General features: G+C 41.3%; 1 protein-coding gene across 3 annotated transcripts in view; it reads right to left on the bottom strand.

Moving 5' to 3' along the window:
* KCNS1 (potassium voltage-gated channel modifier subfamily S member 1) overlaps positions 1-23,482 on the bottom strand; it is a 164,207-nt gene that overhangs the window by 67,822 nt on the left and 72,903 nt on the right. For all 3 annotated transcript variants that reach the window (XM_086929032.1, XM_086929030.1, XM_086929031.1), the window contains exons 3-4: positions 16,621-16,779; positions 5,528-6,517 (exon numbers count right to left, since the gene is read on the bottom strand). In XM_086929032.1, the coding sequence (XP_086785158.1) occupies positions 5,528-6,517; positions 16,621-16,779 (1,149 nt within the window). The remainder of the gene's footprint in view (positions 1-5,527; positions 6,518-16,620; positions 16,780-23,482) is intronic.

The raw sequence follows: 23,482 nt of genomic DNA, 5'->3' as shown, positions 1-23,482 counted from the left end.
TTGGACAAAAAAAAGGTTAAAGCAGTATTAGCTCTAGGTGTCAACACTTAGGGGCCGATTATGATAGCGGTTTTCCCGCATCCTCGGGCCGGCGGAAGCCACCGCCGGCCCAGAGGATGCGGGAAAACCACTGCGGAGCCTCGAAAGACCCACTGCCATATTAGGATGGGAGTGGGTCTTGAAATCCGTCCGCAGCCTTTCCGCCGCGGTCGCCTTCTGACCGCGGCAGAAAAGCTCTAACATGGCTGGCGGTGTCTATCAGACACCGCGAGCCATATTAGGATGGTGTAAAATGTATGCTTTACCGCTGCAGCTTTTCCGCCGTGGTAAAGCATACGGACCTTCACTTCGGGGGCCCGTTGTGGGCCCCCTGGGTGAAGGGGGGTGGGGGGTGCACATGGGGGGTACCTATGGTACCCCCCTGCATTTGCGTGAACAAAGCAGCAGGCACCGCACAGTGCCTGCCATTTTGTGCACGTAAATTGCGGTGCATGTACTTTTAACATTGCGGCGGGTGCAGCTTGAAGCTGCACCCGCCACAATGTTAAAGATAGAGGATGTGACCGCCACCCTGGCGGTCACATCCTAATCTGCACGGAGGGAACGCCGCTGCCCATGCGGACGTTCCCTCCTACTCTGGGGTCGTGGACGGACTCAAGTCCGTCCGCGATCCTAATGAACCCCATAATTGGCACTGCATTCCTCCAGACTACTCCTTTGTATTTTTTAGATCAGTTCATATGACATAGGATATTACAATCACATGTATGTATTGTTATTGAACTGCCTACGCTTTTTTATTCTCCTTTTCATCTTTTTGATGAACCAATGTATCATAGTTGTATATATGCATAGTAAAGTATTTATACTATTTTATGCTCTTTAAACTCAATTTATGTATTGATTTATTTATTTATTTGTACAACCAGTGATGTGTGTTGATTATTTGTACTTTCACTGTACTTTTGCTGAAATAAATTTAGAAAGATATTTACTTCTTGAAGCAAGAAAATATATTTATGTCTGGCTAAATAATCAAGTATTTTCTTTCCTTTCAGTATGTGTCTCAAACCTTTAGCACTCAGAGGTGTAATTTTTAAATTGTACCCCTTGTTTATTGTAGGCAAATAACAAACCTAGAATATCTAAAGTTTAAACTTTAAGTAATATTATGGTAGGGTCAGAAGATCATGAAAGAAAAGACAGTCAAAAAGAACACAGAACATGTACAAGTTAACACACAGGACACATTTGAAAAAATCTGAAACACAAAGGTATGAGCCTCAGAATAACCAATACTGCATCCAGCGTATCCAATCCAGTGTCTAAGCAGGGCTTAAATGATAACAACTTCAGAAACAATTTAGCAACTTTCAAAGCTCTTCATTGTACTGAGTGTCCATAGATAAAGGATGATGTAAATCATGGAATCTACTAATTCAAATGTCTAATTAAAAGGATTTAGAAATGTCGTTCCTTCATATTCTCATTGTGGAGAGATCAAAGAGAGTATATATATATATATATATATATATATATACACACTTTGGGGAGACGTTGGGAGATTCAGTGTTTCTCTGCCAAAATCTAAGTAGATGTATAAATTCTATTACCTTCACCCATCAAGGAAGGACCTTCTCTTGCCACCTTTGTTAGCATAACTAGAAGTTTATGTCAAAGTACTTTAAAAATAATCTGTCTCTGTTTAGTTTGGTTTGCCATTTGGTGCAAAGGAACCCAGTGTGCCATATCAATTTCAAAATTCTCTGAAAACGTTATCTTAAGTAGAGCAGGTTGCATGTTTTCCAGATATGACAAAATCTCATGGTAAATTTATGATACATTAATTGGAAGAACTTTAGCTGCGATTGGAAAAATTTGATCAATCATGGCTTTGATGTCTCTAATTTTAATCCCCTTGTCAGGAACTATCATAGACAAACCTGCAAGGTCACTTTGAATACTTTTAACATCCATGCGATTAGCTCTGATAGCATGGATTTTCTCCAGAATTTTTCTTAACCAAGGTTATGTTGGTTCTACCATTTTGGACTTAACTGGTGGGAGTGACATTATTTGCTTCCTCTTATTTGCATGGTTTTGCAAATATTTGATCTCCACATTTGATGTAGCCGTATGAGGCAATTATACTTTGCAAAATCCAGACCTGGTAGAGAATATTGAACATAATTAAATAATCAGTTCTAAGTATTAATTATAATATATATCACCATAAATCTATATAGTGGGGACCGAGCAAAACTTTATGTAACTCGGAGTTAGAATGCAAAGTGAATGAAAGTAAAAAAGAAATTCTTGCTTTATAGTTTAGTCTTTCCCTTCAATATCTTGTGGAAACGCACACCCATTAAAGGCCTAATAATTGGCTTCTTTATAAAAACACCACCATAAGAATGTACAGATTTAATATATAACTGTTGACTCCAATAATGCAGGTACATGCTTCCTATTATTTTAATTAATTGTTAACAGGATTGTTTTGGGTGCATCCGCTAAATTTGACTGGGGCGATCAAATGTAGGAAGCTGCACCCTTGTTACAAATACAGCTGCCTCAATGTGAGGAGAAACCTGTGGTGAGGGGTTGTGATGAGCCAGTTTTCTGTCCTCCTCTGCAGCTCCATAAAAAGAAGAGAAACCTCCAAATAACAATGCCAGCCCCCACACAGGATAGTCAGACAACTTTGCAGGTAAAAGCGATAGATATACAAAGCCACAATTGTCATCTCAGTGATCATCATACAACAGGTGAACAGAAGCTCTCAGTTAAGGATCTTGTGAGTGCTCACTTGTCTCAAAATTTCACTTTTGTGACAATAATTTACAATGCATGAGTATTTCCAGCCATTTTGATAGATGTAAAGACATGTACTACAGCTACTAGGTGCAATATAACAGACTCATCTCCACGTACTGATTATAAGTGCTTTGTTAAAAAAGTGGAGGGGCCCACACACTGAAATGGTCACATAGCCAAGACAGTGCTTAATTTGTGCAGGTGGTACCGGCACTCATTTTTGAGGACCTTCACTTATTTTGATAGCCAAACTTTGACCCAGAGCAGGAGAGGAACAAACAGAAGAAGGGCAAAAGAAGGCAGAAGAAAAGGATAAAAAAAAATGACAAAGAGGAGAAAAGAGGGATAAAAAAACAACCAGCAAAAGTGAGATGAACAGACAGTAAGATTTGAGTGGTGGAAGAAAGAGACATATAGTTGAATCAGAACTATGGAATATGGCAACCTTAGCATTGGTAGAATAAGCAGTGTGCTCCTAAGAAAACATTTGGGACCTTGAACTAATTATTATTATTTACTGGCAAACACAACAATCTTTTTTTGTTGCCCCCCGTAGATTGTAAAATGAGAAAATCTTTTCTCCTGCATGTCATCTGCATGTCATTTTGCGATGATGTCTAAAAAATAATGGTTCATTTGAGAAAGAGCTGGCTACCCCTTAACTCTAAAGCAGAGGTCTTCAGATTTTTTAATGCCACACCCCCTTGTGAAAAAATCGTTATGGCCCCAAGAATGACAGACATATTTTTTCACAATTAGTTTATAAAAAATGGAAACTCTAAATATATTTATCAATTCAAACATTGCACTTATAAAATACAATCAAAAATATGATCGCCAACGTGTTATGGGCAGCCTGTGCCGCCTGTGTTCACAGCATGAGCCTTTATAAAAAAAAAAAGTGGGGGGGAAGGACTTTGCGAGTTATTTTGAGCACTCCCCCAGGATATGAGTGACAAAAGACAATACTGATGGCCCATTACAGAGTGGCTCACTGCTATTGTCTTTATTTCACTAACACAGTACTGGATTCAGCATGATGCCCCCTTAGCCAGTGCCTGGAGCCTGCCGCCTTCCCCAGGCTTTAATTCCCCCCCCCCCCCCCCCCCCCCCCAGTTGATGTGGTCCAACCCCAGCTTGACGTAGTCTGTTCCATGGGCCTGCAGCAGAGCTCTGAGCTCTGGTGCTGTAGTCTTCACTGTTCATTGACCAGGGCCAACTTGACTGTAGAATCATGGAGAAAGCGAGCCAGCACGGCAACCTCTGAACAACATTCTCAACCTAAGGAGGCAGGTTTGACCCTAAGGACCCAATTAAAAGGGCCCCAAAAGGGTTAGGCAAAATTATCATCCCTAATAAAATCCAATACTTGGCAGGGCACTGGGGTCAGTATTTATCAGGTGTAATAATTATTATCTATTGTGTGTTTAGCTCCCTTTTAGAGAGGCATACATTGTGGACTTGACCAAAATATGCTTGGCATTTCTACCTGATACATTTCAGCAGGTTAGGCCTGCAATAGGTATGTTGGGAAACTTGTGGAGATGCAGACTTTCTTGCACTTTATTTACTAGTGTGCAAACTTCTCAGAATCTATTTTTCCGATCCACGTGCAAATAGGGGTTTGCGCAGGGTTGGAATTGTCCAGCCCACTTGCAATCAGAGACTAAGGCTCATCAATGGATATCTCAGCAAATGAGGCAGCGTGGGAAGAAGAAAAATGTCTATAACTTCCCAAGTTATGGGTAACATTCACCCCATACATTTAAATGACCTGAATTTCTTCTCGACCAGATTGACAGATCCCTAAGTCTGCATGGAGTTTTTCCATGTCAGTTGCCTAGAAGTGCTCTTTTTGAATGCCTAATGATAACCCTTGAGTCTCATGCAAAGATTATGGGCTCGATTCACAGAATGAACTTAAGACTCAATCCTAAACTTACTACTATTTTGGTATTCACAGAATGAACTTACTACTTTTGGTATGCACAGAAGTTAGGATTTTGTCTTAAGTTTGTCTTAAGACAGACTTAAGACAAAATCCTAACTTCTGTGAATACCAAAAGTAGTAAGTGCATTCTGTGAATACCAAAATAGTAGTAAGTTTAGGATTGAGTCTTAAGTTCATTCTGTGAATCGGGCCCTATGTCAACGAATCAAGAGAGGATTGAGCAACGGCATTAATAGCTATGAAGCAGGGAGGGAGAATGGTGAAGAAGTAAAGTTTTGACCGGTAGTCCTCTTTATGGTCTCAGCTAGAATGAAACAAATCACGAGGTGGAACAATAAGACTACAATATTTGTTGACGTACAAGATGTCAGAACACATCAAACAGCAATGTCTCTTTTTCAAGGCCCACCACCGAAGTAACATGTGTGTTGTACTGTTTCTGAAAGCAGACACTATCAGTAAATGTGTAGATTGCAGAACATCTGCTTTTTTAGGATTTACTGCAGTCTCTGCCTTGAGAATTAATTTGACCTCTGAATATTTGTTGATAAATGGATGAGTACCATGTTTCACTTTTTGGAGGCTTAAACTGAGCACCATGGTTCTACAGACAATTTTGTTTTCTCCACTGAGACACTGGTATTATAAATATGCTCCTGAAATCTCTACCGCCCCATACACAACTGTACATTCATAGTTGGCCTATGTTTCTTGAAACATCTTTAAAGAATCAATACTATCAATATGCATTAGGATTACCTTTAAGGTGGCTCCTAGTGACCTTAGTCCAGTCGAATGACGAGCCAGCTTTAGCACTCGAAATATCCTCATGAGACGGAACACCTGCACCACCTTCCCAAGATTGCCAAGTTCATACCCACTGCCAATAGTCATATCCACCAAGAGTGTGAAGTAAATAGGTAAAACTGAACCAATGTCAATCAAGTTCAGCGGGTGTTTGAAAAACTTCTTTAGATCTGGGGCAAGGAGCAAGCGAGAAGATACCTCGAAGGTGAACCAAGAGATGCAGATGTACTCAAGAACTTGGAGGACTGGATCATCCACCTCCTTGTCGTCTTCGTCCAGTAACTGGTATTCAGGCATGCTGTTGATGCACATTGTGGCTATGGAGATGAGCACCACACTGATAGACACAAAGCTGAAGAGTTTGCTTGGAATGGAATAGCCAGGATTTTCCATTGTAAGCCAAAGTCGTTTGCGCAAATTGCCGCAGCAGAGGTTGTCAAAGTGATGAAGATCCTGGTTAATGTCTGAGATTTCATCAGGGGTGGTGTCTACACTACTTGCCTCGCTTTCCTCATCCCAGTTATGAAAATTGGTCTCAAATTTGCGCTCATGGTAGTGGTGACTGCAGCAAGTATCAAGGAAAAAGTCATTTATGCCCCAGTACTCAAGCTCTTGGGAGAAGGAGTACACACACAATTCCTCCATGACATGTAATTTACCCGTCTTGTAAAAATTGAGCACATAGAGAAAAAGTCCTGGGTTTCTGTCGAAATAAAACTCGCTGGCATTAATATCGTAGTCGTCGCAGATCTGAAGAATGGACTCTTCTGAATTGCAGGATACCAGGCGGCCAAGTCTTGTCTCTGGGAACTTAGAGAGAGCGTTGGAGCGGAGCTTCTTTTTCATGCCCCCAACATTAATGTTGACTACGTAATCCTGAAATTTTGGATCCCAGAAGTTTAAGATGTCACGGACCATAGTTAGCCTTGGCATTCGATAATTCTGGAAACAAAAAGCGTCTTATATTAATTCTCAAATCAATCCAGAAGTAGCTTCCATACTGCCTGCCCTACACACTGCTTGTAATGCTTTGGGACATTGGAAAAAAAAAGGTAGCCTCCGAAATCAATTCTTTGTACTCCACTGACAATGTCTTGCAGAAGAGGTGAAATGGCCAATTTTACAACATCATTGGGCAACAGACCTGCAATGCCACATGAAGTGTCCGATTCCCAACGCTATTGGGGAGTGTATAATTAGCCTTATTTACAAGTATTTACCCACTTTTGACATTACACTTTGTGGTTTTACAATCATAAAAAGATTTACTCACATTGATTTTAGTCTAAGTAAATCTATTCCCAGAAGTGTAAAGAGAATTCGAGGATAGGTAGACCCACAAATATACTTCTTTCTGGCTTTTCCCAAATGTTTGCCAACGCTTTGTGCCACTCTGGAAAGTATTGGAGATTAACTTTGATTAATTCTAGAAAATAAATCCTGTTTGGGGAGGAATATGCTGGCTTCGCTCCCCAAAAATAGTGAGTGCAGGAAGCTCTAGGAATTATTAAAGTTCAGGTACTCACTTTGCACTACTGAAAAGAGAAGGCACTCTCCCAATAAATCTATTGCATCCTTGATGAGAAGTACTGATTAAATAAGTGTATGTGATTAAGATAGAAAATGCTTCAATTCCTTGCAAAGTATTTACCTTTACTTGTTGTGGGCTTTACCCATGTCTTAAAAAGCTGCAAATGCTTGGTAGAAGCAGCCAATGCAGTGGCTGTATCCCTGTAGACTGCCCTTCATCACGCCTGCACCTGGGTCGATTTCACGGCGTGTACCTTCAGATCACTATTTTTCTATTAGCTCCTGATCGTGGCAACATGCATAACAAAGGTGTCTCTTTGGAGCTCCATCAAAGGCCAGGGATGGGAGGTAATGTCACCGAGTTATGATTTTTATTCATGCTGAGAGCAAAAGTGGAAAGCCTGATAGGGACCCATCTCAGCTCCTGGGGTCACATTTATGGGTTCTTTGCCTTAGGGCAGCGCACCAGGCTTTGTTGCTGCACTGCCCTACGGCAAAAGAAAGGGGCAGGAATGCGCCATATCTATCAGATAAGGCACATTCCTGTCCTTTTCGCCTGCGATGGTGCACATTGGGCTGCCATGCATTAATGCAGGCACCCTTGCACCATGGTGCAAGGGTGCCTGTGTTAGAGGGATTTTTTTTTGTGCAGGAAGGGAAACCTTCCTGCACAAAAACAATCACAAGAGGCTTTTTCCTCTCCGTATATGTGTGGTGCAACATAGAAAGAGGAAAAATGAGGAGAAATAAAGATATTTATCCTTGTTGTGCCTCCCTCATGCCTCCCCAGGCGTATGTTTATGGTGCTGCCCCAAACTTACAATTTCTCGTAAATCTGGGGAAGTGTCAAAAAGCCCTGGATGTTGCTAGGAACACCTCCAGCAACAACCCTGGAACGCTCCTTTCACGCCCTTAAGATGGCCCTGCTGCTGCTTTGGTGGGGAGCAATGGCTCTGGCAGGACCTTGGGGACGATCCTGATTTCCACAAGGTGAAGCAAACAACCCAGGGTGAGTCAGCAGCAACAAAGTGGCCTGGATGTATGCTGGATATATACAGGGCTGGATTTGGTTTGTAGAGTGCCGACTGTGGTTTGTTCAGCTTTATGAGCACGAATCAATGGACTGAGCAGATGGTATGTGCTGATGAGTAATCACTTCTGAAAGAGAAGAGTGAATCCTGGACAGAAGTAGTAGGGGCATTCAGGCAACTGAGCCTGAGGGATAAAACAGATCACCATACTCCAATGCCATTCAAAACGGACCTAGCCAAACCAATAAGAGGCCAGCATGAACAGGGCCGGACTGGAAACCAAAACTGGCCCTGGCAAAGAGCTCGGCCAACCCCCCTGGGAGTGGCCAAGCTGTTTGCCACAGCCGGTTTCGGACGATTTTGTTACAGGGGTCGCTATGCTGCAAAAACCGCCATGTAACAGAAACGACCCCCAGGGGCCCAAAATCGTCCCCCACCCTGGCGGCCCACCGGGGAAACGCCTGGTGCCCGCTACGGCCAGTCCGGCCTTGAGCATGAATGATTTATTTCTCTATGTGTTGTATTTGTATAGCGCGAACAGTCACCCGTAAGTATCCCGGCGCTTGTACTCCTACCACAAGGGAACCCCTCCTGGCTTTTCCTTGTGAGGTGTCCACTCCTGGGCATCCCATGGTGAAACCAGGCATCCCTTGTGTATCGGGGGCCGTTGTGGAGACTAAGCAAGCTATTGCCCAGAGTTGCAGCGTGGGGCCCATGCTTAGATTCAGCACTGAGGCGAGAATATCCAGTCAGAGGAATTTTAAGCCCGATCCCGCCGAGGCGGGAATCGAACCCTGGTCCCTGGCCAGCACTCTGCATCAAGGTCTGCCGCTCTAACCATTGAGCCACACTCTATCCACTGCAACAGGCAAAGACACTGATGATAAGAGAGGTCCGGATGACCTTGTCTGACCATTCTGCAAGATCCGAGAACTATCTTGAAATGTATTGCAGGAAAGTTTTCTGTTAGGAAGGAAGCTTTGCAAAGATTCATGCCAGAATCAATGACAACGAACATGACCTGGAAAGCGTACAATGCTTGGCTGCAACTACTGATCTTCAGTTTCAAGCACAAGTCAGTGTTTCATAAGTCTGGAAATTTAGTGATAATACCATCACTGCTATGATGACTAAGGAGGAATCCAAGCTAGAAGACATGGAAACACCACAATTCCAACTGGATGGCAAGTGTTTGGTATCCCTCCAACCTGGAGTGAATGAATGAAAATATTTCTAAAGCGCACAGCCATCCGAAGAGTGTCCTGGCCCTTTTAGGCATCCAGGAAGTCACTTCACAGAGAGTAGATGCACCCCCAATCATTACTAAACTCTAAATAAAAATATTTTCAGTTTCAGTGATAGGGTATTATATCCTTTTTGTTGGAGTTTTTCACTGCTGATGATTGGGGATCCCCTCCATTGCGGAATAACACATATATGGCTACCAGGATAACTACAAGAGGCTCTAAGGATACCCCAAGTGGAATGGGATCTATCATTGCAGACTTGTGCTCCTCTAGAAAGAGAGATGAACTGACAAAAATGGTTGCTAAGATAAAAGGGCTACTTTGAAGGATCCTAAGATTCACATATTACCTGGTGTTCCACAAATGACACCTCATTGGAGATGAACTTCAGATTATAAAGACAAAGATAAACGTGGTACACTTAGTAGCTTTGTGGACACTTCACCTCTTTGTTTCTGTGGCTGCCCGGAAGTCCGTGACGATGCTTCCTTATTCTTGTGCCTCTATGACATGCCACCTAAATATGTGGGTTCTCCACTATCTCATGGTGTAAATGTATTACTATTGGGAGGGCTTTGGTTGGTGGGTCTCGTTCTGTGGAACACATTAGAACAAGATTAGATTGGTGTGCCTAAACAAAGTCTTGGCTGAAATTCTTTAGATTAGCACTGTGATTGGCCATCAATAGATATATAGAGCTTATGCCTAAGAGGACCAGAGAAATTGTAAATTAAAGTATGGACTTCCTACCATGTTGTAATATCTCGGGAATGTGCATGGTTCTGAGGGAAGGTGGTGTATAGGTCTTTTAAGCCATCTAAAAACACAACCATGTTTTATATGGGCTTCTGGCCTATTCGCTACGATGTAACATGATTGGAATACATTGGACTGCTTAGTGTTTTGGATCTAGTAGTTGTTCATAGCTCATGTTTTTAATTTGCGTGTATGTGGGCATGAGTGTGTGTGGAAGGTGATAGTCCTTTTTTATGAGTTTTGTTTCAATGAATTGTATCTGCAGACAGAAAACTAATCTTGACTGTACAGGTATATATTCAATATTATTTGTGCAACTTGTTACCATTATTATATAAGAAATTTTATTAAATCAATAAATATTTTAATGATTATTTTAAAAAAATCAATGTTAGACAAAACATATTTTTGGTGGTGGAAGCTTATTGGATTCCGCTCTGTGTAATCTCAATCACAACCTTACAATATAGGGTTTTACACCTTCTGTATATCATGGCTAGCAAGTCCTCTCTTTTTTCATTTCTTCGTTCTGTAACTCAGTGAAACTGAGGGTGGTAGCAAAAGGATGAGTGAAAGCGTTTACCCATCCATTTGAAGCCCGCCAACAATTGCCTGAATCTGCGAAAATATGGAACACTGACGATCAGAGCACTTCAGTTCCATAAGTTCTCCCAAGTAAATTTGATTCTGGTGATTTATGGATTCTTTTTTCTTACACTTAGGCCCGTGTGTTCCTGAGTTTCTACACCAGAGTTCTAAAAGGGCTTCTTTTAGTGGTTCTTTTTATGTGGGCCTTCTTCTTAGTTGCGCTATATTTGTGTTAAGCTGAGGATATGTGACTGAGGGCCTGATTTAGAATTTGCGAGACAAGGTACTCTACCACAAACGTGACAGAGTCCCCTGTCCACCAAATCGTTGGCCCGCCCACTTTGTTTACTCATGCGGACAGCCACGTTTCTGACAACAATGCCCCTGATAACAATGATCACCTCAGTCAATCAGTGTGGCAAACTTTATGTCCTCTGCCACCGTGATGAATGGCAATCCGCACACTATACTATAGATCAGGCCATACGTGTTCCCATGTCCTTCCCTTCTTCCCCAATATTTTCTCTTGGGCAAGGCAGAGCTGAATTGGGGACAGATTGGTGAATCTTCCACACTAAAATGGATTGGGGGTGATTTTAAACTACTTAAGATACATGTGCATATTGTTCTACATACCTTATGCTGTGCTTTATTGATGGTTTCTTTAACAAAGAAAGATTTTAAACTAAACATACTGCAATTCTCCTTAATTACATCTATACATGTAATGGTGAAGTGAGACACATGTCAATGAAAGTATTCCCTACACTGTAGTCCTTGTTGCACAATGTTGTGTTATGTGCATTTGCATAGTGTGCTAAACACCCATGAGGGTATCCCGGCAATTTGCAGGTGGCGGGCAGCGTTTTCTGGTGATGTTAATCGAAGAGGCAGGTCTTCAGCTTCTTGCAGAGCTAAAGAAGCAACGCGAAGGCTTTGATGTGGTGAGCAATGTCGTTCCATGCTTTGGGGGAGAGAGATACGAAGGTGCAGCCTTCAGCGGCGCTTTGCGGATCCCGGGTATGCATGCCAGTGAGAGTCTGGCTAAAACGAGTTGCCTGAGAGGTGTGTATAATCATATGCACCTGTTAAGGTATGCAGGGCCGGTGTTGTGTAGTGCTTTGTACGTGTGTGAGCAGTTTGAAATGGCTGCATTTGTAGATTGGGAGCCAGTACAGTTATCTGAGTTGTGGGATGATGTGCATGTGTCAAGGTAGGTTGAATCTAAGTCTTGCTACATCATTTTGGAGTGTCTGGAGCCAGTTTAGGAGTTGCTAAGTGATTCTTTCTTAGAGTGTGTTGTAGAGATTGGGTCTGCTGGTGATCAAGGCATGTGTGACCATTTTCCTTGTGTTCTCAGGATGTCGTTTGAGGATCTTTTATAGCATCCTAAGAATGTGGAAGCAAGTGGTGGTCACTGCATTTACTTGGGCTGTCATGTGGAGCTTGATTCCAATATTTTTTGCATAAGTGGTGGGAGTGGGTTAGGGTCTGAGGTTCATTGTCCACCAGGTGGAGCCTTAAGAGGAGGCTTTCCGTCCAAAGATCACTATTTCAGTTTTGACCCTGTTCAGTTTGAGGCAGTTGTTTTTCTTTCATGTGCTTACTGTAGCCATGTATTTTGTGAGGCTGTTTTTTGTAGTAGCGGGTCTTGTCTGACAAAGAGAGTATCATTTGGGTGTTGTCAATGTAGGAGAGTGTGTTGATGTAATAGGATTTTACAAGGTCCTCTAACAGAGTCAAGGTGATGTTGACTAACATAGGACTTAAGTATGATCCTTGGCAGACTCCACTAATGAGGTTCTTGGCCTTCGATGTGTATGGTGTGGCAGGTTGACTCTTTGGGCCTGATTCAAAAACGTAAACTTACACTCTTGTGTAAGTTTACAATTATTTGCTATTCAAGATACTACTTGTAAATCTTTTTGTGAAAAGCAAACAATCGTAAACTGACATGAAAGTGTGAGTTTACCATTGTGAATCAGGCCCTTAGTGTTTTTCCTATGAGGAAAGACCAAATTCAGTTGAGGTTGAGTCCTTGTATGTCTGTCTCATGTAGTATTTTGATCAGGGTGGAGTGGGAGACTACAGACAGGCTGAGTAGTATAAGGGCTGCAGTGTCTCCTTGCTCTAGGATCATCCTGATGTCATCAGTTGCTGTGATGAAGACAGTCTTGGTGCTGTGGTTCTGCCAGAAACCACATTTTCTGTTGTCCAGGTGAAGGTGTGCATGGAGGTGGTCAGAGAGTTGCTTGTTTATGGCGTTATCCATCACTTTGGCCTGGTAGGGTAAAAGGAAGATAGGGTGGTAGTTTGATAGTTGTGTAGGGGTCTGCTGAGGGTTTCTTCAGCAATGCGTTGACCATTGCATGTTTACAGACTTCCAGGAACATCTCAGAAGAGATGGAAATGTGGGTGTTTGTGGGTATCCTGTAGCTGAAGGAATACGGATTTGGTTGAGGGTCGAATTTGTTATACATGGCTTTTATTTTGTCTCTTAAGAATTCTGAGAGTTTTTCACATAGTTCTTGCTAGGGCATGATGCAGTTGGTGGTTGCGGCTGGTGAAGTGATGTCATTGATGATGTTGAAGATTTCTTTTCTGCTATTGGAGCTGCTGTCTATGCATTTTGCTAAGACTTTTTTCTTTGTTTATTTGATTTGTTGGTGGTAGCATATAAGGGCTATCTTATATGCTATTTTAATATTGTCTAGATGGTTAATTCTCCATTTTCTTCTTAGTTGTTTGCAGTGTTGTTTTGTTGCAAGGAGTTCCTCGTGTTGTTTTGTTGCAAGGAGTTCCTCTGTGTATCCCCTGGACTGCTTCCGTATTTTCCTCTGCGCATTGTGCTTACGGGGTAACAGGGAGTATGCATATTTCATGATCCAATCGTCCAGGTCTTTGACATCGCTGTTTAGGTCATTGTTGCAGGCTGATTGATTTAGATGCAGGGTGTCTACCCAGTTGGGGTCCTGGTTGATGCTACAGCTTTGTTTGGCCATGTTTATGGTGGAGGGTCTTGTTGGGCGGTGGAGGGTCTTGTTGGGCGGTGTATGCAGATGAGGAAATTAATGTTGGCATGGTCAGTCCAGCTGAGCCACATGGTTGTTGTGAGTTCAATGTTGTTGAAGGAGTGTTTGAGTCCGTTGATATGTTATGTAAAGTCCCAGATTCTCTAGGGTCTCTAAGAGTCTGGTAGTGTTGGGATTGCTCTTGTTTTGAAAATGGAAATTGAAGTCTTCTAATAGGATGTAGATGCTGGGGTTGATGGCTGTTGTCTGCAAAAGTCACACCAAGTCTCAGTGGTCAGTATATGAGGGTTCCACTAAGAGTGTATTTATCTGACGTATGTAGCTTAAAGTGCAGGTTCTCCATGTAGAGGGTTGCAGCTTCTATGGTTGTTGTGCATCTGAAGGATTCCTTGCATATATTTGCGATTCTCCCTGTGCCGCTGGGCGCATTGCATGTGTGGATGGATGCAGACAGGATTGGCTTTTGCATGCCTGCTGCGAGTGTCTGCAGAGCGGCTGTGCTTCTTGCCCCCTGTAACTAGGCCCTGGGATGTTGGCCTGAGTGCAGGAGGCAGTGGGTGGGCTATTGTGCTGCATGGAAAGGAGCAGTGATGCGGAAGGGCCAGGTAGGGATCGGGGGAGGAGGGAGAGTGCGCTGGAGGTGGAAAAACAGACCACTGGAGGGGGCCCAGAAATGCAACAAAAGGGTAGGAAAATGCGAGGTACTCAGAAAGGCAAAAATTGAAGAAAAGGGTGAAAAGCAGAAAGGCACAAAAGGGTGACAAAGAGTACGGCAATGGAAGGGTAGAGCACAAGAGAGCAGAAATACAAACACACAACAGAAAGGTGAGAGTGGGAGAGAAGAGAAAAAGGCAACAGAAGAGTGCAAAAGAGTGTAAGAAAACAGAAAAAGGTAACAGAACGGTGAGCAAGAAGGCCAAAAGTCAGAAGACAACGGAGTTCAATGCCAGAGGTGGCACAGGCATTAGAGAGAGAGACTGTTCGCTGGAGAGGAAGCATCAGACTCAAGGTACTGGAGCCGAGTCATGAAGGCCTTGACCAATTGGAGGACTGGTCGAGGGAAGTCAGGGGCAGCGCCCTGTGCACCTACTTATGGCAGGTATGCGCTGCAGCTGCATTAATCAGGCACTGGGATGTGGGAGGAGTGTAGGGGGCGGTGGCCGAAGACAGAGGCAGCCCAGGCACAAGAGAGTGTGTTTTTGGGAGAGGAGTGTGCAGCCTCAAGGCGCTAGAGCTGGTCTGTGAGGGCCTTAATTAGTTGGAGGGTGACAGGCCCAGGTAAGTCTGGGGCAGGAGCCCGTTCATCCACACAAAAATAATTCTTGCCTCCAGAAGTCTGTATATTGCCATAAAATTGGCTGTGACTGCCCAATAATGCTCCCTGGAGAGCTATGTCCATCAGCAGTGAATTATACTGTTCAGTCAATGAGGCTTCTTTATAGCAGAATTTTTTTCCAAAATGAGTTAAATCCCCAAGGCACTTACTACAATACATTGTTGTGTCTTAATTGGGAAAGTGATGCTTGCTATTATGTGTTTTATAAATAATTCACAGAGATTTTAATGCATTTTTAATTTCATGGTTTTAAATGCGCAGGTCTCTTTTTATGGACGTTGGATTTCCGATCTTAGACGACTATCATATATTTATTGCTATTCAACGAGAGTCTGGATTTAATGTCCAGAGGCCTGTATATCCCTGTTTCTTTCCACTTTGACGAGTATCACGGGCTACAGAGTCAAAAGTGAGGGTTGTTGATAGTCTGAAATTATATTTATTAACACCCAGATGCACATAATATCGGTTTCCAACAAAAATGCCGATGACGGTTGTCGATGGAACACAAAGGTTTACTTATCGCCAAGGGGCAGGAGTCCAGTGCATCACCTGGGCAAAGAGACATGCTTTCTTCTCCTCCTGTAAAAATTATTATCTCTAACTAAAGCAGCATTACTGTGTGACCTTGGAACTTGTGTTTATAGGAGAAAAGTCCAAGCTTTAGCAAATGATCTTCTGCGGAACAAAGTTGATGATCTTGCGCTATTTGAGACAACTCAAGCACAATCCTATTCCTTGGGAAAGGTTGCACTGGAGAAATTGGTAAAGGTCTTGAAATTACATCTTTGTAACATTCTGATCCTGAGTTATAGGGAAACATGCAAGTGGGTGTTTCCAGGGAGGCTCAGGTAGAACTTCAATTTGCCCAAGTGATTGACCCAACATAATGATAAGGTTGTCACTGAGTTCATCGAGAGGCAAGTTCTCGTAAATGAGTGTATACCAAGATGCGTGTCCCTTGGCATGCCGCCACTGAGATCAAAAGACTGAAAAGTCACAGCTATAGGATAGTAGTAGGTAAAGAGTTCTATATGCAAAACAAGAATGAATCCAAATAGAGAAGGATTGTGCTGCATAAGTCAAGAGGAAAATTTTGCTGTGACCTGATTACTCTTCTGGGCTGGGGCAGTCATTATATTTCATACTGTATCTCGAATGGCAAATAATTTCTATCCATTACAACTACATCATCAATTTGGTTAGATGTGGAGTTAAGAATAGTAAATAACACAACAATGTCAGATCTCATACCACTTCTTTAGCGGACCAGACCTAGCAACAGTCTTCATTTATCTTCAAGAATGCTTTATCCACCCATAAGGAATGAATGAACAAATAAATTAAAGAATGAATGAAAACCAGCAATTTTATAGCTTCACTTTCCTTTACCCCATCTTTCTCTAGTATATTCCTCTCATGTCAGCATCCAATCCTGTTTCGTTAAGTGCTCTCTATGTTCCTCCTATTTTCTACCCTTCCTTTAATCTTCTCTTGCTCTCTGGTCCCTGTTACATGTTCTTACTTCAGTGGTAGCAGCAATGGCCATATGTGCATCTCCATCCCATGCTGTTTGGTGAGTCCAATCCAGGGCAGCAGAGCCATCTCGCTTTGTACTGTAAGAACGCAGTAGGCCGCCACCTTTGTCAGGAGCCTCCCATGAGTTTGGCAGGACTTGGGCAACCTGGTAGGAAAAGCAAGTAATGAACAGTGGGAGGAAGGAGGGACGAACAAACGAAAGGCTGATGAAGATGGTCATAAACATGAAACAAAAAAGAAAATTACACATTAATCCAAAAAAAAACATAATTCTAGGAGTCCTACAAAGTTCATTTACCATACACTTAACACAGACATTTTCCTGTTGGGTAACATCTACTAATGAAAGTACTGTAAATCAAAAATATAATAAATATATGTCCACAATTAAATTACATGGAAACCAGTAACAGGATCCTCTTCTTTAAGAGCTTTTAAATCACTATATTGTTTCAAAAATATTGTTGGTCATTAATATTGTTGCAAAAATACTATGATGACCAGAATATTATGAGACATAATATCGCAGATAATATTTTTTATTTAATTTGATTAATTATTACAAAGTATTCAATGTTGTGATATTTATTATATCTGTATAAATTATTGTATTTGTAAAATGTTTACTAGTTTGAGCGTTTTAAGTTATTATTATTTTATTGTTACTTATTTGTAGTTATTTTTAGTATTTCTTATTTTTTTGGTGTGGTAGTATACTGAAATAATTATTATTTTATCTTATTTGACTTGATGCGTTGTTGGATTTCTAGGGGATAGGGAGGGAAGTGTGTTACAATGTATATTTTACACAGTAATAAATTGTTAAACAATTTTTAGAATGGTAATTGGTTGATTTGATTATTAATTAGGTACAATAACTAATTCTAATATGTATATTTTCGTGCATTTGATAAAATATGAATTTTATATATCTTAGATGAGTACACTTATTAATATTATTTGGGTTGTTGGGTTTTGAGGGTAATAGAATAAAGGGATGTGTTTTAAATGTATATATTTTGCATTTCTTTAAATAAATGACGTATTTGTAATTAGTTAAATAATTTATTAAATAAGCAGATTATTACAAGTTTCTTATTTTGATAACCATATCAATATTTGGTTGCTTTGAAAAAATGTAGATCTTTAAAATTATTTGTATTAATTAATATGCTACTTCTATTGTTTGTGTTTATTATGTTTGTAAAATGTTAATTATTACTTTTTTGTTCATTCTTGTGTTTGCAAGGAAGTAGGATTGGTAGTATTTATAAATATATTTTGTATTAATTTTAATTGTTGAAATTGGTTATTCATTTTATGAATTCTATATTTTTAAAAGATTTCATATGGAGTTCATACATTTTTTTTATTTAGTTACAGATTCATTGTATTTATATATTTTGAACTAAGTACTATTTTTATCTTTAATGAATATTTTTATTTTATGGAATTATATTTAATTTTTCCTTAATAACTAATATCTATTTTCAAATTAATGCAATAGTGTGGTTGTAGTAAAGTGACCTTTTTTGCATGATATCCCTCACACTTTTTGCCCCAGTGTTGATGGTTATATCTTTGAAAGTGCACTGGAGCTTGCTAACCAGGCCCCAGTGCCAGAGCTCTCTCCCTAAACTGATGCATGTAAATAGGTCACCCCCAATTGACAAGGACTTTAACCCCCTTATCAGTCCCTGGTAAGTGGTACTAGTGGTTCCCAGGGCATGGGAGTTAGAGGGGCCACCATGGTCTGAAGCCATCCTGAATGACCCAGTTAAACAGAAGACAGCAGTCCTGCCATTGCAGATTGGCTGAGCAGTGCAAACTGCTCATGCTTGTCTTTGCCCTCACCATGTGTGGCATGGTCAAAGCACTATTTTTATTATATGCCAGTCAACTCTAAGGTAGGCCACCTCAGCCAGGGTGCATTATATTATATTAAAGGTGTGGATATATAAGTGCAAGCTTATATGTCCATATGGTAGCCTATTTTCTTTAAAGGCTACTATAAATGATATGGGGACCATATGATAAGACAGGCTAGCACCCATGCACCCCGAGGTTGCCAGCTCCATTATGGCCCCACTGAAATAAGTCATGTTTAGTATAAAAGAACTTGTCTCATCACCCATGACACGATTCCCATGTCAGATTTGATGTGACATGTACCCAGGTGGCTACCTTAGCCATTGTCCACCTGATTGCTCTGAACTTTCCTGTGCCCTGGCTGACAGCCTGCAGCTGCTGCCACCAAGCCAGGAATCTGACCCTCCGCCAGGAGGTGTGAACACTCCCAGGAGTCAGAAACAAAGTCCTGATCAGGAAGGAGGTGGCACCCCACTCCCTGACAGGATGGCTAGTGAAGTGGCATATCAAGGTATTGAGCTACAAAGCTTACACTGCCTCTTATATGCATCCAGGCTTCCTCCCAAATAAGTAAACAGCCCACTCCCTGCCCCCGGCACATTTGCACCCAGGCAGGCATAAACATTAAGTCACCAGAAGGTGTACACCCCCAGAAGGCTAGCCACACTCCAAGGGTGGGCTACCTGGTCTGTACAGCAAAGGAAGGTTTCTGCCATTTTTAAAAGAGGCAGAATAGAGGGTCTGGGTAGGAAATGAGACACCACTTTCCAACCGGATGTCGTCACTTCAGGGGCCGATCAGCTGCTGGGATAGTAGCCCATTGGCTACTTGCACCCACACCCCTAACACCCCTAAATCTAGGATCTAAGAGGCACCAATGGCATCAGAACCTCAGTTCTAAATCATATTGCAGCAGATGACAAAGAATGGACCCAAGTCTGGGACTTCAGAACCTGAACAACACAAAGGAGCGATACTCTGCATCTGTGGCAACCACCCTGCAACTGCATGACTGCAACTTGTCCCGGACCAAAGACCGGCTCCCCCAGACAGGGGGGGTCCCTTTGAGAGTCAAGTGCAACTCCAGCCAACCTTGGACTAGAAGCACTAGTCCTCTGCAGGTAAAAGCAACCACACAGAACGAAAGAATTGTGCATTGTGGGAAATGTAGTCTTGAACCTCCAGCAGGTTTCAGGGGGCTACCGTTTTCTCCTGGACCTCCGGACATCAGAATATCTTCATGCTGACCTTACCGCTGCCAAGGGTTGTTGGTGGCCAGTCTGGCTACCACTACCTTTACTCGACACTGCAACCAGAGGGAACTTCACAGCACCTTCAACCAACCACCTCAGTTGCCCCATTGCTTGCTTTTTGCATCCGTTTCCTCACCAGCATCGTCTGAGCGGTATAACCAGCTTCCTTCGCGACTCCCGCTTCAGCACCAGGGACTGCCAGGGACAGCTACAGCGACTCTACTCCCGGGGCGAACAAGCCAGGTAAAATCCACCTAATTGTCGTGGGCTGGTCCTGGGACCCACATCACCTTACCCCCAGTGGGTTCGACCTGCAAGTGACCGATTGGTACTAGTGCTTTTTACCATGCACCCCAATATTAAAGTTTAGCAGTAGTGATTGCACTGATTTATTTTTCCTTCTGAAATCCATAATTCCTGTTCTACTCATTTGATTGTCTTAGTTTTGGTATCTAAATTTATATAAAAAGTCTGATCTATTTTTATAAATTGGTATCAGACTTCTTCCGCATCGCACCAATTACTTATCATCTGTGTTGGTACTCTAAAATGCTTAACACGTTCCTCTAGTAAAGCCTGACTGCTTTGTGCCACACTACCAGGACTGAGCTAGGGATTGATTAGAGTGATTCCAAAGGCCTAAACATCTTCACTGCATAATACTCCACTTTCTTACAGTGTTTCATCGGTTTTAGTGTTACATTTTTTGTAACTATTTTTTATTTCTATTTTATATTTATTTAGTTTAATTTAAGTCATTTTCCTATTACTTATGAGTAGGAATATTAAATGTGACATTTTCAAAATTCTACACTTTTTATACTGCTGGACCGGTTAGATTGAGAATAGTAAATATAATCCTTCAAAAGTTCAGCATTGTTCCTACTGTTGCTCAGTTTGGAGTTGGAACAGTACATTGACCCCATTAAAGTTATTCTCTTTCACTATTGATGTTCAGGTTGGAGTGGGACCAATAAATCTTACTTCTCCGATTCTGACATTTTTCCTACTGTGGCTCAGATTCGAGTGGAAATAGTAAATCTGAACCCTTCGAAATCCAACACTTTCCTTCTATTGCGCAGGTTGAAGTGGAATAGTAAATGTGGTCCCACCAAACAGTGGTGTTCTGAGCCCTGCTTTAACATCTTAAATGAGGCTTTCCACTTGAACTGATAATCTGGGCCCTACTAAAACATTTGTTAGGTTTACATGGGCCACTTTCTATTTTCAAAAGGCTCATGAAATGCTCTAAAGAAATACCTGGGCAGGGCTGAGGTAGATAGAGGTCAGGGGCTAATAAATATGTGGATTTCAGTGAAGGAGACAAAGAAATGACGTAAACACAGAAAATGAAAGAGAAAGCTCCGAAACAATAAGTAGGACAAAGAAATGTAAGAAAGAAAAAATAAGGTGAGAAAAATGAAAGAATAATGGCTGAGAAAGAACTGATAAAGAGGAATGTAGGAAGCATTGGTGAAAGGAAGGAATAGTGAAAGGAATGTAGGAAACATAAGAAAAGAAGTTACGTTGAAAGAAAGGATTAAAATGTCATGGAAAAATGAGTGCAATGTTGGATTGCATAAAGATGAAATGTTGGATGTAAGGGTGGCAGGTTCACTTGGTGCAAAGATGGATGGAAGAAAGAATGGATGACTGAATGGAAGGATAGATAGGCGAAAAGAAGGATGGAAGGATGAATGGGTGATGCGTCAGTTTGTGATCAGAATCATCATTGCATAGAATGTTGAAAAAATGTATGCAGGGGGTAGATTGACAGAAAGATAGAAAAGTGAAAGGTTGATGGATGAATGTTGGACTGGATTGGTGGATTGAATGGTCAGTGGATGGTGGATGGATGGAACAATGAACCGTTGGATGGAAAGGGTTAATTGATGGATGAAATGAGAGAATGATGCGTGTGAAGGTGGATTGTGATTGGCAGAATGAATGGATGGATGGATGAGTAGAGGTGAAGATCAAGGAAATAATTGAGCATACTTGTTTTGTTCACTCAATGTCATTACAGGTTTGGCTCAAAGTGGGGGATATTTACATTTTCTAGCTAATTCCTTGCATCCAAAGTCCAAAACTTTCTATGCTGTTGTTCAGGTGGGAATAGGAACAGTAAATCTGATCCTTCCAATGTCCAATATGGTCTCAATTGTTGCTCAGGTTGGAGTGGGAACAGTAAACCTGACCCTGCCAAAGTCCAAGTTCTCTGCTGTTGCTCAGTTTGGAGTGAAAATAGTAAATTTGATTTTATTTTGTGCATTTTTTAATTTAATTTTTGTTTAAATGAAGATTTGTAATTTTTTTATTTGTATTTTAATATTTATTAAGTTGAAGTTAGAATTGCAAATATTTCCCACTTACATACAAGTTGTATATATTTTTTATTAATCTTTGTTGAATATAATTTATAGTAGTATTTGTTAATACTTTTTAATCATTTTTGTTTGAATTTTGCTTACTGTTTTGTATTTGTAATAGAGTTTTAGGTCTATGTTTTGTCATTTATGTTAAAGTAGTCATCCGGCTAATGGTCAAACTTCTGTCCACAATTTCATTTGGCCGACATTTTGGTAATTTACACAGCAGGTATGTAAAATCAAAATGTTGTCCTCTGTGTTTTTGCAGTGATATTTTTGTATCACAATACTTTTGACCCCGATATTAGTCACACAAGCCAAGCCTTTAAGTAATGCTTGCACCTTCTAGCTGCAAAGATATCAACATCAAGACTGATACAGTTATCATAAATATATATTTCTCATTAGTATGAAGTCAGTTCATTTGAGGAAATTGATAGGTACTAACATGATATTATATAATGTTAATAAATATAGTGTGTGGTTGATGTAGCAATTGTTAAAAGCACACATATTTAGAGCCAGATAGTGGTGGCTACCGCCAGGCTGGCGGAGGCAATCCGCCCGCCATCCTAATGGGCCCAAAAGTTTGTGCAGGTGCTTGCAGCCGGTGGACACCAGCATTCGTTTTTGTGGACAGGGACTTAATTTTCATCATAGACTTTGCTCCAGATCAATAGAGAGAAAAGAATGAATGGGAGGAATAGAACAACAGCAAACCTGTTTCAAAGGGAGAAAGCAGGGATGAAAAACCTGCAATTTTAGGATAGAGACAGGTAGTGTGGGGAGGTGGAAGGAGGCATGAGGTCGAATCAAAAGTAGGTATTCTTGATGTTCTGCAACTTGGGCTGTCAGCAGCACCGCCTAAGAAAATCTTTGGGAGATTACATATATATTATTTACATATTAAACACTGGTTGATATTTCAATTATGCCGTGGGGCATAAAGAGACATTATACCTTTCTTATTAAGTTTTTACCACTTTTTTGGGAAGAAAATCGGTGAGTCTCCTTAGGGATTGGGACAATTCCACCTCATGGTTATATAAAGAATTAGTATATTGAGTATACATTTTCGTGGAAAATTGACACTCTTTACCAGCTCTTTACGTTTTAACCACATGGCTGCTAGGCGTTTTCCCGTCCTGCGCTAAAAAATGTAAAACACCATAAATCATGACGAGCTGGCCTTGTCATCCGCGCACGGCAGGTAAGCGCCATGACGAGCCCAGCTCGTCATTAGCTTCGAAGGGGTTAAGTAATCTGGGCCCTTTATCCTGTTCCAGCCCTTCTCACCACGTTACTATGAGCCCAAGATACAAGTTTTCCATTTTCAAAAAGTGTCTGCAAATTACGC

Source organism: Lissotriton vulgaris, chromosome 7, assembly GCF_964263255.1.
Source record: "Lissotriton vulgaris chromosome 7, aLisVul1.2, whole genome shotgun sequence".
In the NCBI taxonomy this organism is placed as follows: domain Eukaryota; kingdom Metazoa; phylum Chordata; class Amphibia; order Caudata; family Salamandridae; genus Lissotriton; species Lissotriton vulgaris.
The sequence above is the reverse complement of the archived record's forward strand: the minus strand, read 5'-3'. Positions and strand labels throughout refer to the sequence as shown.